Source organism: Carassius auratus, unplaced genomic scaffold (assembly GCF_003368295.1).
Source record: "Carassius auratus strain Wakin unplaced genomic scaffold, ASM336829v1 scaf_tig00012727, whole genome shotgun sequence".
Lineage (NCBI taxonomy): Eukaryota > Metazoa > Chordata > Actinopteri > Cypriniformes > Cyprinidae > Carassius > Carassius auratus.
Window position 1 is genome coordinate 40031 of NW_020524321.1, and position 21010 is coordinate 61040.

Sequence of the window (21010 nt, forward strand, 5' to 3'; positions counted from 1 at the left end):
GATTGGTGAAGTCCAAATTGAAATTGAAAATTGTGTTTTCAAGATGGATAGAGTCAAATTCTTACTAGAAATTCCGTATTTGAGATGGGTGGAGTCAAATGTCCAACCTGTGCTTTGTTTTGAGGCTGATGAGGTCAAAATTATCATTGTCTGTTTGGTTTTTGAGGTGGGTGGAGTGAAATTTCCATTAGACGTCCTGTTTTTGAGGTAGTTTAAGAAAAATGCCTAATGAGCAGGTGGGTGGAGTCACAATTATTATAGAGCGTTTGAGGTTGGGTGGAGTCAAATGCCCATTAGACATTCTGTAGTTGAGGTGGGTGGAGTCAAATAGCCAATGAGCGTCAAAATTGTATGTGAGTATTCTATATTTGAGGTTGGGTCAACTTCCCTTTAGACATTGTTTTTGAAGAGGGTGGAATGTATAGACATAGTTTTTGAAGAGGGTGGAGTGTAGAGCACAGTGAGTTTTTTTGTTTTGAAGTTGGTGGAGTCACAGTTATTGAGGGCTTAGTTTTTGAGGTGGGTGGAGTCAAAGTAATCATCGAGTGTTCTGTTTAGAAAAAGTCTACACCACTCTTTCTAATCTGCTTGAAATTTATATCGGATTGACCTCAGTCGGATCAATGAAGGTGTTTACATGAAGGCTTTTCAGTTCAATTGAGCCATGAAGTTTTAATTCATGCAGCCATTGTTTTTGAGTTGGACGGAGACAAATGCCCAGGTAACTTTATGTTTTGAAGTGGGGGGAATCAAATTCTCACTAGGTTCTATTGTGAAATAAATGGAGTCCAAATTATCATTTGAGTGTTCTGTTTTTGAGGTTTGGTGGAGTCAAATGGCCATTTGATCATTTAATTTCTTTTATTAAACCTGAACTATCATTTGAATGATTTTTTGGCCTTAGAGACCAGGGCTGCTTTGGGCTACTTGCAAAATGTGTCATGCACTGCAGTGCACTGGGTGAAATATTGAAAAGTAGACATTTTAAAAGCAGGACGTGTTAGAAGGGCTGTCAGTTTTTGGGAAGCCATGAAAGGGGACAAAATACTGTTCCACCTCCAGTTGTCATCAGACGCAAGAGCAGAGAAGTGTTCATAAATGATTTCTGTCAAGAACAAAATGGAGCCCTACCCCCAAAATAAGAGGAAAAAACATGAAGACACTGATGTTGTTCATAGCAGAAGCCTCAGTTTGGTTCATTAAATATTTATAATCTAGATATCCGGCAATGAATACATAATGACACAATGAGTTGGAAATCCAAGTCAGATATTGCCTAGTGTAAACATGGCTTGAACAGACAGACAGGTAATATTAAACTCTATTGAACTCTCAAATCATCTCAACTGACATCCAGTATTTCAGATTTTCTTATTTTCTCCACAATGGTGCACTTTAAACTATAGACAGCTGTAGGGTAGAGCAATTTTCTTGCCATTTCTGCTTTGCTGCCCCCCCTGGGGTGCACTGTAAACTGTCTGGAAAACCGTGTTTTGTCGCCTCAAAAATACAGTAATTTGCTTGTCTCAAGACCCCAAGAAATATGGTATTTTTGTTTAAAATGAAATTCTCTGAAGATTGTGGCCCTTTGCTTGAACTACTTCAGCAGTGAGCTGAGAACAGCTTTTCTGAGACACCTTAAAAAGTGGGTTGTATTTATAGTCATGTGGTTCTGTTTGTGGTTTCCGTTAATTTTTAATGTACCTAAAGGCATCTTAGTCCAGTTGCCAATATACTCTGAAACCAGTCTGGTTGAACAAACTGTTCAGATGGAAAGAAGACTGCAACTTCCATCTCTTGTTTTTACGCAGCCATTATTGATGTCTATGAAAACAGCCATAGCATTTGATAAAAAGCCAGTATATTTTACTGTAAATGTATTTTCAGATGGCGACTGTGTTTTACGTCATGCTTCCATTCATACAGGACCAAGAATGGCCCAAAGAAAGCACACACCGAATCATCACACAGAGCACCTGTGATCAGAGACTCAACAGTCACGTTCAGCCGTTTCAAACATGGCTTATCAATTTGCTAATGTTTGAACATTTGTGTCTTATAATTGGCTTTCAGGAACTGAATGTGGGGAAGTCTGTAGTTGCCAAGCTAACTCCAAATGTCAGTAGGATTTTGTCAGGAGATAAAGCTCAGCTGCTGCTTGTTCTCTAATCAACAGACAGGTTGTGTGGTGCGCTAGATAGCTCTGCTCACCACCGACCTTTCAGTAACCTGTAAAGGTAGACGCTGATATGGGAACGTCACAATTCCAGCGTTTTAACATTCACACAGATGCACAGGCATGCACAGAGATAGACAGATTGGTCATCTTGTCTTCAAACAAACGGGTAAGCTAAATCAGATATTGGATCGCAAAGATGGTTTTTGATTTTAATTTGATCCCTGGAAATGCATTAAAGAGTTCATGAAATCCAAATTGGACTTTTAGTTAGTTTAAAGATGACTTTCTGTTCTTTGTAATCCCTTTTTTCTTTTGATTTATTTCAGTAATCGCTGTTCTCTCACAGCGGAGGACCTCAACAGACAGTGGCTGAAGCCGGACCCTACTTTAAATCCCACAATTTACCACGCCAAAGGCTTCCTTTATTACCTCAACAGCATAGGCAGGACTCCAATGGTAAGTTTCCATAAAATCTCGCTGCTCTGTAACTGACCTATTGAATCCTAAAGTTCCACGAGGGGCTCACTGGAAATTGCTCCATGATCTCGGAGCTTTCCCATTTTAAATGCAGGTCAGGGGTGACCAAATCCATAAATATGGGTTTGAGACCATATAGGGTGAAGCCGGCCTGGATGGATCTAAGTGCTTTGTTGTTTATCAGGATACAATTGCAATTTGAAATGACTACTTATAGCGATAGTACTACTTATACTACTTAAAGTGATAAAATCATGACTGACATAATGTGTGACCAGATACATTACCATTGCTCCTATTTAAAAAGTTTTAATTTACTAAATGTGACCCATGCACACAAAGACACAGATGGTGCACAATCCCGATATAAACATACACACAGGATTGTAGTAATTCACAATATGTCATTTCAAGTTTCCATACAAACATAAACTGTTATGCCTCAAGGGAATGCTCTGGTTACTAACATAACCTCAGTTCCCTGAGATAAGAAAACGAGCGTTGAATGCTATGGGCACAGTATGAGAACAAGGTGGATTCAATTTCCACAGCTCTGGCCAGGGATGCCAAATCATGCCTCTTGCCTGAAAGAGAAGGTATATCCTCTGTGGTATCGTCCAAGGGGCTGCCGTTAGAATCTGACTTCCCTGATCTGTCTAATGTCCTGAGGAAACAGGGCAGTCGGGGAGATGGCATACCAGGGAGCACTGAGTAGATTTTAGTGGATTTTTTGGGATTTGGACTTTTTGCCCAAAGCGCTCCAGGTGAGCAGTAGCGACCTGTGAGCAGTAAGTTCCTGTTCCGATCTGACTAACACCAGCCAATCATCCAGTTAGTTCATTATGTGGATTCCCATCTGTCTCAGAGGGGAAAGAGCCACATCCATTCACTTCATAAAAGAGACAAGGTGGGTCCAACTGGTAGGACTGTATATTGATAAGCAACCACCTTGAACTATAATCTCAAGTGTGAAAGTAAGCGTCTTTCAGAACTAACGATAAAAGCCAGTGCCCAGGGCATATTTTTGTGAGGATCTGCTTCAAAGTCAGCATTTTGAGCGGCCGTTTCATAAATGCATTCACATGTCTGAGATCAAGGATGGGCTTGAGCCCGCCATCTTTCTTGAGAACGAGGAGATGGCGGCTGTAGAAGCCTGACACGTTGTTTGCTATAGGGACCATTTCTACAGCTCCTTATACAAGCAGATTTTGTTTGTAGCCATCTGAGGGTGCAGCTGAATCCCAGGCTCAAATTTAGGCTGGGTCAGAGGCGGTTCGAGTTTTGCAGGTTAGTAAGAGGATAGAGCCTTTTGGTGACTTATACCAGCCACTAAGCTATAACACTTCAGGAAGAAATAAACAGATGGCCTGCGATGACTTCTGTTCCACTGTAATCGGCTCAGCCAACCCATCCATGGAAAGGCCAAACAATTCCTTGGGAGAGATGGAGTCAAATGGGGTCAAAGAAGGGGATCTTGTCAGCTTCCTTGATTTCCATTAGATTTAGCCAAAGGTGGCACTCCTGCTGTGACCATAGTAGGTTGCAAAGCTGAGTCAGTTGCTCTGCACAGCTCCGTGAAGGCGTTCAGAACTCTGGCCGGGCTCGTCCATCTACTAGATTTTTCTCAAAATTGGCTTTGCAGACTAAGCAAAGGATTCAATGACTCAAACATAAAGACAGTCACTTTTTTTTGTGAGTAAATCAAAGGTTTTGAAAGAATCTTGATACTGTCACGACCGGTGATACAAGGATACATGGTGAGAGATCCAATTGCGGGTACGTCTTTATTTAAGGGGCAATCCAAAGAGATTAAACAGTCCAGGGCAGGGGTCGATACCAAACAAAACCAAATCAAGAATAAACAAAACATGAATTAGACAAGGACACAAAGCTAGGGCACGATGACTGACGGACATGAATTAACAAAGACTCCGTGACACATACTAAGACAGACCGGGTTAAATACACAGGGAGAGACGAACGCTAATGGGAAATTGACAGGGTGTAATGACTGACAACCAGTGATAGCTGGGTGCAATGATTAAGGCAGGGACGTGAGGAATGTGGTTAATCAATTGCTGCCATCTTGTGCTCTGGCACTGAGCTGGCAGCCATCTTGTCTCGTGGCGCTGGGCTGGCGGCCATCCTAGGCAACGGGGCTGGGCTGGTAGCCATCCTGGGCAGTGGTGCTGGGCTGACAACCACCCCATCGGAAGAGACAGGAGTGGCTGGGGCATCCCACGGAAGCTGATGCTGCAAGTAGCACACAAATTTCCAGAACTCAAATGTCTCTAAATGATCCATCTCCTCTTGAGGAACTGGGTCATCCATCCCACTGTTGAAATAATCCTTTAGGGCCGCGTCATTGCATCCCATGCCCTCGGCCAGGGACCAGAACACCTGTGCCATGGCACCCACCTCATTGCCCTCTTGCCGGAGGGCGGTCAACTTTAAATATTTCGCTCTCCGCTCCACCATCCGGGCTGGAGAACGGGAAACATCAACTGACATACGGCTGGATCCTTGCTGTGATGGAGTCCTTCTGTCACGACCGGTGATACAAGGTTACACGGTGAGAGATCCAATTGCGGGTACGTCTTTATTTAAGGGGCAATCCAAAGAGAATAAACAGTCCAGGCAGGGGTCGATACCAAACAAAACCAAATCAAGAATAAACAAAACATGAATTAGACAAGGACACAAAGCTAGGGCACGATGACTGACGGACATGAATTAACAAGGACTCCGTGACACATACTAAGACAGACCGGTTTAAATACACAGGGAGAGATGAACGCTAATGGGAAATTGACAGAGTGTAATGATTGATAACCAGTGACAGCTGGGTGCAATGATTAAGGCAGGGACGTGAGGAATGTGGTTAATGAGGTGACAGACACCGTGGGAAAGGAGGACATCTAGTGGGACACAACCCAGACACTGTGACAGATACTGGGTTTTGAATGAATTGGTTAAGTAAATATCTCACTTATAAAGGCACTCCCTGCGTCCCAATTCACAATCCAAAAACAGCACAGATAGTATGCAAATGGGGATGCAGGGATTTGTTTTGTTTGTGATTGAATCAGCATTTTGAACAAATCAATTGTGTAAATGATTCAGTGATTATATAAAAATAGACACTTTTTTTCGAAGTGTTTTTGAATGAATAACTTGAGTAAAGTATTCAATAACTCACTCATAAAGAGTCACTTGTTTTGTCCCTGAAATAAATCATGCATTTTGAATGAATAAGTTGAGTAAATTATTCAGTGATACGATCGTAAAGACAGTCACTTGTTTCATATCTGAATAATGCAGATGGTTTGAGTAAATCAGCTGAATAAATTATCTGATATCTCATTAATAAAGACAGCTGATAAATCTGTAACCTGCAGAAAGAGTCACGGGTGAAGTTTTTGATTGACTGAGTTTTAGTTTTAGAGATATTTCATGTCTCATAACAGAATTTAAAATATTTCTTTTTTTGTATTTTTTTTTCTATACACCTCCCTTTTTGAAATGCTTCTCAGGAAATAGAGTAATGGACCCATTCCACTGTGTAAGTCAAGGTGGGAAACAAAGCAACGAAAGTAGTTTTTGAGAGAATACTATTGAAAATGGTCAAACATTCTAAGACGTCATAAGCCAAACTGATGCTTACTGTTCGAAAGCTACATTTGTACTTCTTGCTTAAAATAATTCATTCAATTAAATGAATGAATTTGATTCAGAATAGCATGGAAATGACCATTGTCAGCCCTGTAATTAAGCAGGAATTACCTGTTGCGAAGAATCAAAGAACATTAGTGTTAGCTCGAGTGCTTTGATACAATTAGCCAGATTTACATATAAATTACGCCATAATTCTTATTTGATCACAGTAATAATTATGCACCGAACCTGGTCAAAGGAACATTGTCATTTCCCCAGAAACTACAGTGGAAAAAACGTGACCTGTGCCATTAACGAATGAGGAAGGAGCCCTTTTTTTGAGCCTTTACAAAAAGGTTCATCGCTATGCAATGTCTCCATTTAGCGACCACACTGTTAAGAGACTAAATTTGAATTAGAGGCAAAAATGCATTGCATTGTCTAGCATTTAATTCCCCTTGTTGTACGTGTCTGCTTGTTGTGTCCCAAGATTAATTAGTTTTGACTCGGCCTAAAGTTAACGTTGCATTGCTGTCGTGTCAGGAAAGCTAAAAAAGACACCTTCGTTTTCGCCTGACAGTGTGACCTCCTTGGCCATTATTCATTTACAAAGATGCAGAAATACAACATGATCTTGCTGTTTCACTATATGCTGTGTTATCACATTCCACAGGTGTTTTGCGATTACCATGGTCACTCCAGGAAGAAGAATGTGTTTCTGTATGGCTGCAGTATGAAGGAAACCCTGTGGCAATCTGGTTCTCCCATTAACACAGCCTCCCTGAAAGAAGACCCGGGATACAGGGTGTGCTTACTGCCTATAATCTGAGTTTTTATCCTAAGAAAGTTTTACAGATCAATTGGCTCCAGTCACAATGAAATCTATAGTCTCAGTAATGTCTCAAAATGTTCGCTGATTTGCCAAAATACCAGTCTGCAATTAAAAGTCTGATTTCAATATGGCCTTGATCATTTCTTATCAAATTCCAAAATGATCAGAGTTAACACGGTTGTATTGTAAACAGCAATATTTTAAAATATTATTACAATTTCAAAACTGTTTTGTTTTAATAAATCATAAAATCCAGTTTATTCATTTGATGACAGCTGAAATTTCAGTAGTCAGTACTTCATTCTTCAGTGTCACATGATCCTTCAGAATTCATTTGAATATAATTATTCTAATAATTATCTATATTGAAAATGGTTGTGTTTCTTTTTAAAGGATTATTTGATGAACTGGAAGTTCAAATGAACAGCATTTATTTGAAATCGAATCAATTAGATCAATTTAATGCAACCTTGATGAATGAGGTATTAAATTCTAAAGTAAAAAAAAAAAACTTACTGTCCAAAAATTTGTGAATGGTAGTGTTTACCCACATTCATTTTACAGCTCTGTACTCTTACTGTACATTCATTTTGATTTGTTTCTATTTTTATTGCTCCTATTTTAGGAGAATCATCTGAAACAAAGTTCTTCAAAGTCACACCACTAAAAACTCAATTAAATCTCCTGAGCTATGAAAGAGCAACCTTGCAATTGTTTTACAGCTATTGCTGTATCCCCGTGATCTATTTTTGCTCCCACAGGAAGAGCCAACAATGCATGATATGTTTTAGTGTCATTATTTTATCATTATATATCCAGTCATACAGTTAAAATACTTTTTTGTCTCATTTATTGTTTTCTGATTGGCACAGTTGTTTCCATCCTACATTAAACTTTTATTTGTGAGACAGTTTTTGAAGTTTGTTGCTGAAGGAAGTTTCTCCCCAACACACAGGCTGTGGCGAATTGAGTTAAAGGATCGTTTAAGGCATATGTAAATCTGTGGAATCTGTAATGTGGAAAATATTGCATCCCTGGCTGCTGTCTGACTGATGTCTGCCATCTATGCAAAGAAGTCTCTTAAACTAAATATACACAAAACTAGAACTGAAAACAGTGGCATAAAAATGCAAATACAATGAAATGCATGATTATTTTTCAAAACTCATACATTGTTTGTGTTGACAGACTATCGCTAAAACTCTGGACCGAATAGCTCCTGCGTTCTCCTTCAACAGCTGCAACTATCTGGTGGAAAAGTCTCGGGCATCCACAGCACGAGTGGTTGTTTGGAGGGAGATCGGGGTCCTCCGAAGCTTCACCATGGAAAGCACTTACAATGGCTGCAATCACGGCATCTACAAGGTTAGGCCTTTTAGCTGAAATGACTAGTTAATTTTACTTTCCTATAGTTTTGATAAAGGTCACTAAAAGGTTGCACTCATTTTTGCATGCAGCATTATAACACAAATATAGTCTTATTCACTAACCTGCCATAAAACCGTTGCTAACCACATGCTAAATGCTAACTGTGCCATTTTTTTCTTTTCTTTTTTTTATATGTGAATTAAGATCGTAATTCACAAAATAAAACCCAATTCGCATGCAATTAATATAAAGGGCAGTCTTTTTATTTATTTATTTATTTATTTATTTTTATTAAAAATTACTTGTGTACTCTACCATTCAGAAGTTTGAGGCAGGGCTCTCAAAACACAGTATAAACTGCTATTTTGTGTAATATTTTTACAATGTTAAAAATCTTTATTTTTTATATATATATTTTTAAATGTCTTTTATTCCTGTGATGGCAAAGCTGAATTTTCAGCAGCCATTACTCTAGTCTTCATTGTCACATTGTTATTTAGAAACAGTTGTGGTGTTTAATATTTTGGTGGAATCTGATTAATTTTCTTCTGTATTCTTTGAAGAAAAAAAAAAAAAAATCTTAGTGACCCCAGACTTTTGCCAGTACATATTTTCTTGCTATCATGGCATCAAATGATGGAGAAGAGTATTCTCATATCGAGACCTACACTATAGTCAAAGACCTTTTCATTTATTTTCATACAATGTAACTTTTATATTTTTGCTGAAGCATACCACAGTCCATTTTTGAACTATTCAGCTGCAAGAGCACCATCTCAAGCCTAGCTTAAATCCGACCTTCTTTTCATCTCTTGGCATTCTCCATCTGGCCTTCTCACAGTCTTCATCTTCTTTAATGATGCTGTCTGAGGTATTCATTATCTACTCATCCTCTCCTCCATTTACAAGTTTAATAATCATTCATTAACCTGATTATTTAGCCACATGCGGTTTTCCGATCATAGACCAGATACCTGTGTATTAGCTTCCCTGAGAATTAATTTTCAGAAGTTTCTTCTTTTTCATTTAAGTCTATGTACATTTTATGCAGATGTTTTACTTGGTTTGGTTGCTAGTATGAGAAGCAGAGGGAACAAATATAAAGTCTTCTGCAGTGGATGGGTACCATCAGAATGAGAGTCCAAACAGATGATAAAAACATCACAATAATCCACACAACTGTGGTCTATCAATTAACATCTTGTAAAGTGTAAAGCTAATAAAAGTCCTTTATACATACTTTTCTTTCTCTGAAAGGTGACCATTTACAAGTGAAAACAGTCCAAAACATTTCTAAGTGAGTCGTGTGTATTACTTGTGGTTTATTTTGATGTTTTTATCAGCTGTTTGAACTCTCATTCTGACGGCACCCATTCACTGCAGAGGATCCATTGGTGAGCAAGTGATGTAATGCTAAATTTTTCATAGTCTTAGAAAACCTTTCATAGTCTTAGAAAACTCTTCCTTCAAAGAGACTTAAAGTTTGGAACTCAAACTAGCTTAGCAACCAATAGTGTTATACATGGCCAGACTTGGTAACATTAGAGATACTGGCAGGTGGTATTTAGTCAAAGTAGAGTGATTCTAGTGCAGTGACATTTGCAAACGTTCTGGGAGGTCTGGCAGCCCTTTAATAAAGGACAGGGTGCCGAATTACTCTTGACCATGAACCACCTTTAAAGGTTCTGCAAGTGAGAAAAATGTTTTCGGAATGTGCTAATGGTTAAGGAATAAGGTCTGATATGAGAATGTCAGCTCTAGAGGGAGAGATTTTATTAAGTTTGAAATCCTTATTCCCTGTCAAAATTGTACATGTAGCTCACAGAGACAGGATTTGCACCAGCTAACAAGTGGACGTAAGCTGAGAGCAGCCCTATTCTTTCCTCAGTAAAACAGGATTGACTAACAAGAACTTCGACTTGGATTTATCCAACTGTGGTTGCAATCCAATTTCTGTTATTTAGCTCAATCTACTGTTTTGTTCTTATGTGCCATTGTATTATATATACAAGAAAACCTCATCAGTAGAGGATGAATATAATGTTAATAAAAATGTTAATAAAACACACACACACACACACACACACACAAAGGGGCTTATACAAAGTAAATATCATATAAATAGTATATTTTACATTTTAGATAATTACAAATGTTAACCAGACGTATTATTATTAATGTTATTTTTATTTAGTGATGTGTCGTTTGTGAACGAATCATTCTTTTTGAACGAATCTTTTAGGTGAACGAATCGTTCTCATTCATGTAATCCACTAACTCATATTTCTCGTTCAGTGAAGTTCCTCCCTCCACAGCAGCGCGGCGCTATAAGCATTGCATGCGCAGCTCAGTGAAACGGGTAAAAACAATTTAATCCTGTCAAAGAATTACTCAACCTCGAGCCAATAGCCTTTGAGTATGAGATGTGACCGAGTATGTGATTTGTTGAATGAAGTGAACGAATACGCCCTTCAGTGAACGAGTTTCATATGAGTCTGAACTAGATCTAGAGATCTTATCGTTTGTGAACGAAATGACTGAACTGGTACCCATGTCGTTTGTGAACGAGCTGAATGAACAGATACATGTTGTTTGTGAATGAAATGAACTGGTACATAGCTTATCTCGTTCGTGAACGAAATGAATTAGAGTAAACTGGGTTAGTCTGCCATTTAGCATGTCAATCTCAGAAAATGCAAAGCGCAGTTATAGGTACAGTACTGTGCACATACGCTTGTATTGATATTTAGCAACTCCACGTTTAATCCCCGATTTATGAATGTGAATATATAATATACAAACTGTCTGACCAAACAATTAAAATGCTAATTAGGCAAGAAAACCTTGTGCTTTGTTCATCTGAACAACTTAATTAGACTTTATATATTGCATGCGATTATACACACATTTTAATTAAAGCCAGATCAGTTTTTGTAACAAGTGAATACGTTCGTTGAATAAAGACACATAATACACTCTTTTTTTGCCACCTGCTGGCATATTTTGTGTATGATGAAGAAACGATCACTGAACGAATCAGTGAACGATTCTGAACGAATCATTTTGGTGAACGAACTGAAAATGAACAAATCTCTAGAAAGAATCATAATTTCCACCACTATTTTTATCTTTATCTATTTTACTTTATTTTTATATATCTATATTTTATTGACAACTACACATCATTTGAAGTCAATTATTGTGTTTCCAAACCTAGTCGACTGGCCAACGTCAGAGTGAACCGCATCCATGTTGGTGTTTGAAGAGCGTCTCGGACAATATGCAGGACGCATGAGCTTCTAAATGTGTATAGATATGGACTAATGGATCAGAAAATCAGACATTTCATTACGAGCGGTGCATAGAAGTGCAGCTGGCAGGCCAGATGTTTTGGTACATGTACTTTTAGCAATGGGCGGCAGCCCGAGAGTCTCTTGATTAAAAAGTCTGTACTAATATTCACTGCCGATGTCAGGAACTTGGCAGACCATTAGACTGTGGAGCCAATTCAAGTGGGTCCTTTAATGTGAGTTAGACGATAGTGGGAACGTAAAAAAAGAGAGAAAAGAGTGGGAAATAGATAGAAACACTCCCTCTGTTCACAGCTAATTCATGCCAATTAGCAGCTCAGACGAGCTCTGGGATTCAGGAATGGAGCGAAGCTTAATTACATTCTTAGTCAGTAAATCAGAGCCGGGTCATTCAGAGTAATGCCGTGTCTGAAATGGCATCACTGCCTAGTGGAATCCCCGATCAGATAGACGGCTACATGTGTACCATAAAAGAAACGTCGCGCTTAATCTGAGCATTGGCTGGCGGTGCCAATGAATAGTTTATGCTTTTGCATATTTTGATGGACAAGCAAGTGATGTAACATCGCCAAATCAGTCAGCTGTAAAACAACATAGCCTGCGGTTGTTGATTTCATGAGGAGTGTGGGAACCTGTATGTCATGGTTTTTTTGTTAGTTTTTTTTTGTGTGTGTGTGTGTGTGCTCTAGACAGAAAGTGAAGTGAAATTTCACCATTCTCCCAGATTGCCAATGACACCGCTGGGACCTTTACTGATGGTCTCCCACTCAAAGCAGAGGTGTCTTTTGCCAAACGAAGGATAATCTTCAAAAAGAATCGCATTTGCATCACAAAGACGGAACCTTTAATCACCTTAGCTTTGCAATTTCAGACTGCCGAATGAAATTCTCCACTTCCTTGCCTTTGCACTCCTTTCTCCTCTGAACTTAATCAACTATTGTCGTTTTTTGAAGGAAACACATGGATTAAGATAAACGAGAGGCTTGATGAAATTGGTACAAAGTTCGTCTAATTAAGTATGCCGAGTGCTACATTCTGATTAGGTTCAATTTAGTTCGAGCTGTGATAAACACTTTTGTCTCAAAGTGAAACTGTGAAGCAAAGTTAGAATTTTAGCTTAGTGAGTCCTAAAGGGAGTTTGCAGCAACAGTGTAACATTTTTAGTGGGTAATCACACTCCTCATCTAAAAATCAACACGTAATGGGCTGTAAATACTGTCTGACTCAATGTCAGATGTTTAGACTGGGTGGGATTTTTCCAGTTTGAAGGTTGAAAACAAAGCTTCAGCATACACATTTTGTGTTATAAAATAATAACTGAGAGAAAAACAAAATCTTAATTCATATTTTATGTTATTATTATTTACATTTACTCATTTAGCAGTTTATTCAAAGCGACTTACAAATGAGGACAATAAGAAGCAATCAAAATCAACAAGAGAGCAATGAAATGCAATTGCTATCCTCAGTTATCATTACGCAGTACACGTAGCAAGGTTTTTTTTTTTTTATTAAATAATAAATAAAAAGAAAATAGAATAGAAAAAAAATAGAGCAATATATTTTTAAAGAAAACAAGCTGTTAGTAAATGAATAGAATGCAAGTCTATTATTATGAATTATACATCAGTCCACAGTAGTACAACAACAACAAAAATGTTAGTTTTTGCAGTCTGATTATCTCAAACAACTCTCCTTTATTGATGACATCATCGAGGCCACCAGTTTTCAGTCTAGTCCCTCCAATCACTTCATAACTTAAACTTTTACCTATCCAGTCGATTCAAATCAATCCAATTCTGCAAAAATATGTGACATTATAAAAGTAATATAGGTCGTGAGTGCAGTTTCATGTTCACTTTGGGATAAATGTGTCATATAAGGTGAATTTTGGATTAACTGCGACAGGCCGGAGACATGAATTAGATTGACTGTTTGGATGGGCCGCTCTATGGCTGCCGCTGAGAGGCATTTCATAGAAGATGACTGATCTGATAATTGTATTTCAGGACAGTAAGTGGAGTTATGACCCATCAGATTTCCAGAAATTTAATTGGGTCTCTAAAAGAAAAAAGAAAAGAATGTAAAAAAAAAATAAAAAAGAAATAATGATGGCTACAGCCATTTTGAGGAACATATGCTGGAGACATTAATTTGATGTTTGCAAATTGATTAAAGCAACTCTCATAATATGTGATTAATTTCAAAGGACGCCTTTAATTATGGCCACAGTAATATTTCGCAAGACACAGCAAACTGAGGACACCGACTGTGCTGAGTGTGCAAGTCTGACAATCAGCCCAGAACAGCTATTAAACTCTACGCCAAAGATGAGTCTGTGTAAAAGCGGACCAGTCCCATTTTAAAAACCACCCAGTTTTTTTTTTCATAATATTACAATCAATATATCAATATATTGTCATATAATACCATATTTTAAATAAGTATGATGACATTTAAATATAAATGTAATGTAAATATATGTATTGTTTCATTTTCTGTAAAACTGATGTTCATCTGATGTTCATCTAGACGACTCCTTACCTGGTTTTGTGATATAGCTACACTTAGTATACTGTATGTTCTGGATGCCTCCAGGATCTCCATCTCGGTGTTCTCCAAGGTGAAGGGAAAGCTAGCACTTCAAACGCCAAAGACCTCTCTAAATCATTTCTGCAGGTCAGGCTTTTAGAATCGGATCTCTGTTTGCATTCGATATTCATCGGTTGCTGATGTTAAATGATGCTGTCACGCAGGAATACGAAGGGAAATGTCAGTTGCCTGGTCTACTGGAAGAGAACATGGATTTAAGATGAGGATTCATTTCACACTGATGCACAGCACGTGTATACACACACACACACACACACACACACACACACACACACACACACACACACACACACACACACAGATAGACATCAAGTGTTTCAGAAAGTTTAAAGAAAGTACTTTTAAAATTCAAAGGGTCAAGAAGTAAACACATAATGCATATTCAAATCTAAAAATTCGAAATATAATTTAAATCTTTAAATAAACACCATTTTTAGTATTTTGAAATATTTAAAAAAATATTAAATATTAAATATTAAAAATATTTAAAAAAAGATTGCAAATTGTGTGAATACATAAAGCAATTGTAAATATATTAAAGATATAATTTACTAAATAACTATAAAATTAGAAGAAAAAAAGAACATGTTTTAAGGCTATCAACCTCATATGCCCTTGCCTTTGATAGATAAGGATAAGAGAGGGAATGACTCTTCTTAAGTGTTTCTGATGGTGAGCATTTCCAAAGAAAATAATTAATGTGCAATACGCAACAGCTTTCTAATTTGATAAAGCAGGTTCAGGAAATAAGAACTAATTTATTAAATATAGTTTTTAGGCTATTTAGTGTATTTTTAGACACAAAGTGCAAACCATAATTATGGGATTGGATTAGAAAGCATGGTGTTTACTGGATGTGAACTGCTTGAATGAACAGGTGATGTTTGCCTGAGCTTAATTTCATTATCACCTTCATTAAAGCAACTGAATACCGCTTAGTTTGTAACAATCATTCTTTAAAAGTTTCTAGCTGAACTCTGGGGGCCATGTGAACGCATGGCCTATCAAAACCAGCTCTGGCTGTCTTTAGATTTTCTGTCCAATGAAACAGGACTCCTCTGATCCTTGCATTTAGTAGGATTTCATGAAAAACAAACTTTTTTTTACAAGGCTCTTTTCAAGATTCTTCATTGAATTATAAATGGTTTATTATTTAGCATCGTAAAATACATCAGCCTCTTTTTTGATTGTAAGACTGACAAAGAAGTAACAAAATCCTGCTAGCAACTGCATTGAATGTGTTAGTGTTGTGGGCCACGGAGAGCAGTGATAAAACAATGCTACATAAATGTTAATAATAAATTGCAGCCTATCACATTATTATGCATAGACAGAATAGCAAAACAGGACTGTCTGGGATTTGACCAACTGTTATTTTTCCCGAAACGTTGGCAAAAAGGCCTAAATATATAATGAACGTGCATGAGGCAGCTCAATGAGAAAATTGACTTTTAATCACAGTATTCAACGAAGGTCAAAATAAATGAGAAGCATTGTGATTAAAAATATATACATGTACTATGCGTTCAAAGATATTTCAGATATTTCTCAACCCGCTAGCCTGATTTAACTGAAAAACAGTACGTTATTTGCTGTTATTCTTACAGGGGTTGTGTAAGGAAAAACGTGCCTTTTTTTTTTCTCATTGGTGCAGTGAAACAGCTGAAAGCTAGAGAGAGCCGCTGAGTCAAAACTCCAGTCCCATCATGACTCACTTCATCAATGACACAAAGGCTTGCTAGCAGAGCTCTGTTATACTTGGGCCTCTATTGGAAAACAGTTCTGTGTTACAAAATGTCCTGCAAGATTGTTAAACCACAGGACTAAACTACAGAAGCCTCGAGGGAAATAAAGCACTTGGTTGAAAGTGGCCAGGTAGCTACTAGTTAGCAATTGTGTGACTTGTCATTGATTTATGATTGCAGGCTGAATGGAAGAAAGGTGTGTTTTGAGCGTATATGTTAGGAGGAAAGTGGTGCAAGACCAGAAAGTTTATATGCAATACATCAATGTCATCTGAAATGTCGACAGTGGCATTAGCATGTGACATGCTAATTAGTCAAGTTACTGTGTAAAAAAAAATCATTGAAATGTACAAAATCACACAGAGCATGCAAAAATGAATAATAGAAATTCACAAAAGGTAGAATAGGAATGGGCCAGGATGAACAACTAGTCATTTAGAGTTTGTCTAGATGTTTAAAAGATGAACTTTTGGATTGCGGTTGCTATTGGTTGCTACTTTTGACAAGTAGCTGTACTATGCTGTTAGCATGCTAAACTTCGAAATCCGTCTAAATGAATTTGTTCAAAACACAAATCCGCCTATTCATTGTCTATTTTAGTCAGAATGTATATTTGTCGAATGAGTCTGAGATCTTTTTTTTTTTTTTTTTTGACATTTTTTACTTCAAGACCCATGTGTTCTGGTCCACTTTTTCTTATTCTGTCCAGGGCTAAAATCACCTCCAATAGCCTTATATAGTGTTCTTTTTGAATGGACAGCGATTTGTAGTGGTTTCTGAAAACCATTGTGGGTGTTGAGTTCTCTTTTTGAGTGCATTCATTCGATCCTATAATGCACCTCAATAACAAGTTACAACCGTTTAAACCCTATTGTGTCAGTTTTAAGGTTCCTAATATTGTGTTGGGAGCCTCCTTCAATAGGTTTACATGCATGCAAGGTCAAAAAACTCTTTAGTTTTCTCACAATATGCCTTTGAGATCACTTCTTTTTCCAGTGTTTCTCAATTGATTTGTTTGTATATGAGACACTGCATGAAAGGCAACATTATAGGGCCACTTTAAAATATTCTTCATACAAAGAAAAACAGGGTTAATGTTTATTAAAAGCTTATTTGGCAAAATAAAGATGGTTATTCTATGGCATTCACTGTGAAAACCCTGTTTTAAAAACTTTATTTTTAAGAGTAAAGCTATTTTGCACAACAGTACTTCAGCTTTTCTGTCACCATCTGTGGTTAAAAGAAAAACGTTTTTTAAGGAGTTGAGGTATAAGGTTGCCTGTGATCTCCATTTAGGCTATGTGAAAAATATTTAATCTTTTCAAAATATTAGCATATCCGCCACCATAATAGCTGGATCTTCTTTTCTATACTTATGGATGATGTAAACTGTCAAGTATGAATGTTGTAAACCTGATATTTCCCACCAAATCTGACTCGACCATTCAAAATATAAACTATTATTGTAGGCCTAAAGCTCATTCACAACATAACTATGTTTTATAATCATTCTAATTCTATGAAATATGGCCTTCCTCACCATATAGTAGCAATAACAACAATGACACAGAGAAAAAAATACTTTTGCTGTTTTCCAGCTGATGAATGATACAAACATTGACAGCCAATCAGAGGAGACTTGAAAGAGCTTGTGCGTTTAAAGTGACAGACAACATAACAGCAGCACACACTGTAAACAGAAAATTATTGTGCGTTAATGTGCTCGCTAATAAAGTTGTCATTATAGTTATTGTCCATGGTGTGAGTCCATAAAAAATGATATATAGATTTTTTTTCACATCCCATGCCTTCATCCATACAACAATAATGCTGCAGTAATAATAGTAACAATAATAAAATAGAAAATAATAATAATAATAATGTGCTGCCATATGGCCATTTTCTGTGATTGATACCAGTCTATTCAGTGGCACAGAGCCATGGTGATCAAGCCGTATGCCACTGAGATTAGCTTAGAGTTAATAAGAGCTATCAGGAGAGGTAATTTACCTCTCTAATGGCTTGGGCCCTCTGAAAGGGCATGATAGCTGCTATGCCTGTGTGCGGTTTTGGCAGTCTTCCTGCTGCCCGCTTGGCTCTCCTCAACTCTGGCCTTATCAAAGGGAAAAACTGTCACTCCAATAAACAAGAAATTTGCCCCCGCCGACCGAAACGCTTTGCTGCATAAGTGAGTGAGTGGCTCTTTTTATTTTTTCCCTCTCCCTGTCACACAGAAATAGAATATAGGATCACAGTGATTTAGATTGGTTAATTTGCACACTGGAGCATGCAAACTGTGTGTATTTGTCTGTGTTAGGGAGTCATCTGTTATGTTAGTCATATTTTTGTTTCATTTGTTGTGCTTTAGTGCCCCAGCAGTTATATCAGTGCTTCACATTCTTGTTAACTGCTTGAAAACTTACTTGATTACTTTATGTGATCAACAAGTTAATTGGGTCTGATGAAAAAAAAAAAAAAAAAAAAAAAAAAATATATATATATATATATATATATATATATATATATATATATATATATATATATATATATATATGCAAGGACACAACCTCAGACAGGAATGCTTGGCCAACTATGAATTGAACACTTCACATTAAACATACATTTTCATATGTGGCAGTAACAAGTGTAATTCAAATTGTTATCAAAATAAATAAATATAGATCATTTGCAAAACTGCAAATATTTGCAAAATATTTTATATAATATTTGACACACAATCCTTAAAGGGAGTTTCTTCCAAGCTCATGGTAAACTTGAGTAATAGTATTGCATTATTCATATCTCTGTAGAGTCTTGAATTTTTTCTGATTTATAAAAGAGACACGGCGTAACACTGTCGAGCTCCTGGAGGCGTGTCGTGGGCGGAGCTAAAAACTCAAAAGCATGCAAAGCTTTTGCATAGTAATTGTCTGCATGCTGTGAAATCTATTTAAATAAAACGGGAACAAAAACTTTACTGAATTAGATTTGATTTAATTTATTTATAAAACATTTTTCACCTAATTCCCAAAAACAATCAAACACACTTACTGCCCACTGAGAGACAAACTGTTCCCTTAAAGCGGTTTGTTTTTTAAAAGCTGAACAAGGTTATCTTTCAATCACAATCAAAAACACACTTCTTTGGGGGCATTTTTGACTTTGTGGTCTAAAAACAAAATGACAAATCCTTCTCCAGCAAGTCCTGTGCAGCTCTGTCGACGACTTAAGCAACCCAAATGAAGCATGTTGATGGGAGTGCTCGCTCGTTTTTTGAAACTTCGGTTTTTTTTTAAATAAGTGTAAAAAAGTCAGAATACATGAAATAGCATTATACCTCCCCTTTAAAAACCTGAAACAGTCTGAAAAGTTAATACTAAAACCTGAAACAGTCTGAAAATAAAAGTGGTTTTTTTTTACTAAATTTTATGGTAATTAATTCAGAACTCGTACTGAGCAGTTCTCCCTCCCTTTTGGCACCTTAGTGTTTCGTTGACAGGTTACAGCAATGCTGCGATGTTTGCGGCCGTCTTGACAGAGTGAGTTTGAGTCTGCAGTATGAACATGTGTATGCTTTTGTGTCTCTCGATCACAGAAATGTCAGGTATGGGTAGGTGTTGCTCGGCCATCATTCTCTAACTTACACAGCTTCCCATTAATTTGGCCGCTTCCCCAGAGTGTGGCGAGATTCGGAAGTTATTAGTGCTGACGCCAACTCCCTTCTGACTCATCTGGCCTGCTGAGTTCACATCCAAGACTCACTTATCTACAGCGTCAAGGCTGGTACATGAGGGAAGAGAGAGAGAGAGAGAGAGAGAGAGAGAGAGAAGGGATGTCGGCATCACTCGGGGTGGGAGATGCAGACTAAATAAGGGGAGTTGTGACACCTTTATCTCACTTGATTTCTACATGACCCTGCGAGCCGTGGTTGCTCTTAATGAATTGTCTCTAATGGAGATTGTGTTGCAGTGAGACAGGGCTCAGTTTCACCAGGCTGAGGTTGCAGTGTATGAAGGGCTCCTGGGAATTCGCCGAAGCGTGTTCTCAGGAGAAGCGTGCAGCATTCACACGCTAATAACATGCTCGAGCGAGCAGGTGCAGCTGCTTCTTGGTGAAATAATCTGCAATCAGTATGTTGTTCTGAAAGGCGTGATCTGACAGTAAAATGATCGTTGAAACAGGCAAGGTTAAAGACTTTATTTGGGTGAGAATCGATATGATATGTAAGGAACAGCTTGTAATTAGAACCATTTTCATTTTGTTAGACTGTTCATTTTATGACTGACTGCTCTGATGCATATATTCACTGATGCATGTCTGTGTGTACAGTATGTGTGTGTACATATATTTTAATTATATATCCTATATATATATATATATATATATATATGTATATGTGTGTGTATATATGTACAGTATATATTTGTTTCAGTGGCACCAAGGTGTGTTTATTTGTTTATTTATTTTTTTTACAATTTTTATTAATATTTTTGTCATTATTAGTTTGTTTTACTGAGTCTTATGACTTCTTATTTTATTTACTTTTTTTAAGCATTCTGAAATCATATGGTCCTACTGAAGTTTAGCTTTTTTTTTTTTTTTACCAAAAATCTTCCCAATCATTTTACATTTCATTTACATGTTACATTTCAGCGAATTGTTTATGTATCTTTTAATTAACACACATCAAGGAAAGTAATTTTAAAAATGGTCTAGGCCTTGAAAATTCATGAAAGTGTTAGCTGGGAACCTACAGATGCTTTTTATTTACTAGATTTTACAATTATGACTTGGAGACATTTGGACCATAAAGTATTGATATAAATCTATT

At 37.3% G+C, this 21010-nt stretch overlaps 1 protein-coding gene across 1 annotated transcript in view; it reads left to right on the forward strand.

The window, feature by feature from the left end:
• LOC113073659 (cytosolic carboxypeptidase 1-like) overlaps positions 1–21010 on the forward strand; it is a 73981-nt gene that overhangs the window by 38420 nt on the left and 14551 nt on the right. Inside the window, 3 exon segments of the mRNA XM_026246482.1 lie at positions 2506–2635; positions 6984–7115; positions 8331–8507. Coding sequence (XP_026102267.1) covers positions 2506–2635; positions 6984–7115; positions 8331–8507 — 439 coding nt within the window.